At 36.6% G+C, this 1,665-nt stretch overlaps 1 protein-coding gene across 1 annotated transcript in view; it reads right to left on the bottom strand.

The window, feature by feature from the left end:
- Positions 1 to 98: 98 nt before the first annotated feature.
- LOC119587832 overlaps positions 99 to 1,665 on the bottom strand; it is a 42,834-nt gene continuing 41,267 nt past the window's right edge. Inside the window, exon 6 of the mRNA XM_037936535.1 lies at positions 99 to 521. Coding sequence (XP_037792463.1) covers positions 319 to 521 — 203 coding nt within the window. The 3' untranslated portion in view covers positions 99 to 318. The remainder of the gene's footprint in view (positions 522 to 1,665) is intronic.

Raw genomic sequence — 1,665 nt, 5'->3', positions numbered from 1 at the left:
GGGAGTGGGAGAGGGATGGAGAGAGAGAGAATGTAAAAGGCTCAATTTTGGTGTAGAACCTCAGTACTTGGGACTGATGGGTAGCAATGATAGAGTGGTTATAGCATGGACCATTTATTTGTAAATTATTATAATACACAGTAGTAAATAAGACATGGTAATGTAAACTGGAATCAGGCTTGAGCGGTAGCAATGTTGGGCCCAGCCCAAGAGGGTCCGAGGCTGGAGGTCTAGACAAAACAGGGACAGGCTTGTTCTAACCAGATAAGGCTGGGTCAAGAGCTGGAGTAAATATTAATAACAGTAATAAATGCAGTTTTACATATGTTTACAGGCTTTGGGAATAATAAACATCTTTTGTAAAGCAAAACTGTAGTTGTGACGGGCTCGCATGAATCCATCCAAAAAATCAGTGAAGAGAATAAAGTTAATTTCTCTATGAATCTCTTGAAAGGCTTTCATTATATTCTTCCCACAGTGCTGCTCCAGCTGTTTGCAGACGATATGAACATAAGGAGACCCTGCAACACAGAAAAATATCCTTGTCATACTTTCTAAGTAAGATGCCAGGTGCACCAGTGATATGGATAAAGGTGAAGTGTTAGTTGACAAAGCCAAACTGAAGAGGCTAATTAGCTTCAACACTGGCTCTGTCATCAAGAACTGATAGTAATTAGCTTGTAGGCAACACTAAGGGGAAAATACACAATATACATAGAAGGCAACATATAGGCAGGGAAACAGTTTACATTATAAACTACCAGCCAAGAGAAAGTTATTTTAAGTACAGACTCTAACCCACTCTTGGGAGTGGCATTAATCTCCACCAGTTTTAGTAGATGTTTACAAGAATTTCCTTTACTTGATCTATAATCCCGAATTATCTTAGAACATTTTGAGCTTATCTTTCAAATGTGTCAAAAAACTGACTTTGACTTCAGCATCCCCATGTGGAAGTATGGTCATCTTTTGGAAAAATGGAAAAAATATATATATATTTGAAGCAAAACACTGCACCTCTCCAGATAAATAATATTTGGATATACCTTCATTAATCATGCAGTCATGACATCCTTAATGCTTTTAATAATCAATTGCAATAACTTCTTACAGGGCTTTGAGCAATTATTTTACATACAAACATCTCTATAAACACATTTTTAAAAATTCCCATTACATCATGAAATGTTGCAGTGTTATGAATGGACGTCTGCATGACTCACTAAAATATACATACATAACTTTCCTTCCTTATATTGTTTTCACTAAATAATTAATATTCTGGCATGAAATAACTATTTCCCTAATCATTTCCAAGTAAAGTGGTTTATAATGAAGTTTCAGGGAATATTTTAAAAAGAAAAGTCTACTTTGGGGATATGGGTATTCAAAATTTTGAAAGCTTGCTCCTTTGAAATGAATCAGTGCTATATATGTTTCTCACTGGGACTCTCGATTTCAACCTCCACCCTTCCATCCTGTCCATGCCTGCCAATGGAGCTTAAGCTGTGGTGCCTCATTGTTATGATACTGGTATTACCATATTACAAAACACATGCCAGGTTCAAAGTGTTTAGCACAGAGGAAAGCACTGTATAGTTTATAAAAAACAGTTTGGTATTGTGCCCTCCTGGACATTTACCCTGATATTCTTATGCCCGCCAA

The sequence above is a fragment of the Penaeus monodon genome, chromosome 23 (assembly GCF_015228065.2).
Source record: "Penaeus monodon isolate SGIC_2016 chromosome 23, NSTDA_Pmon_1, whole genome shotgun sequence".
NCBI classification, from domain to species: domain Eukaryota; kingdom Metazoa; phylum Arthropoda; class Malacostraca; order Decapoda; family Penaeidae; genus Penaeus; species Penaeus monodon.
This window is presented reverse-complemented; position numbering and strand designations above follow the sequence as displayed.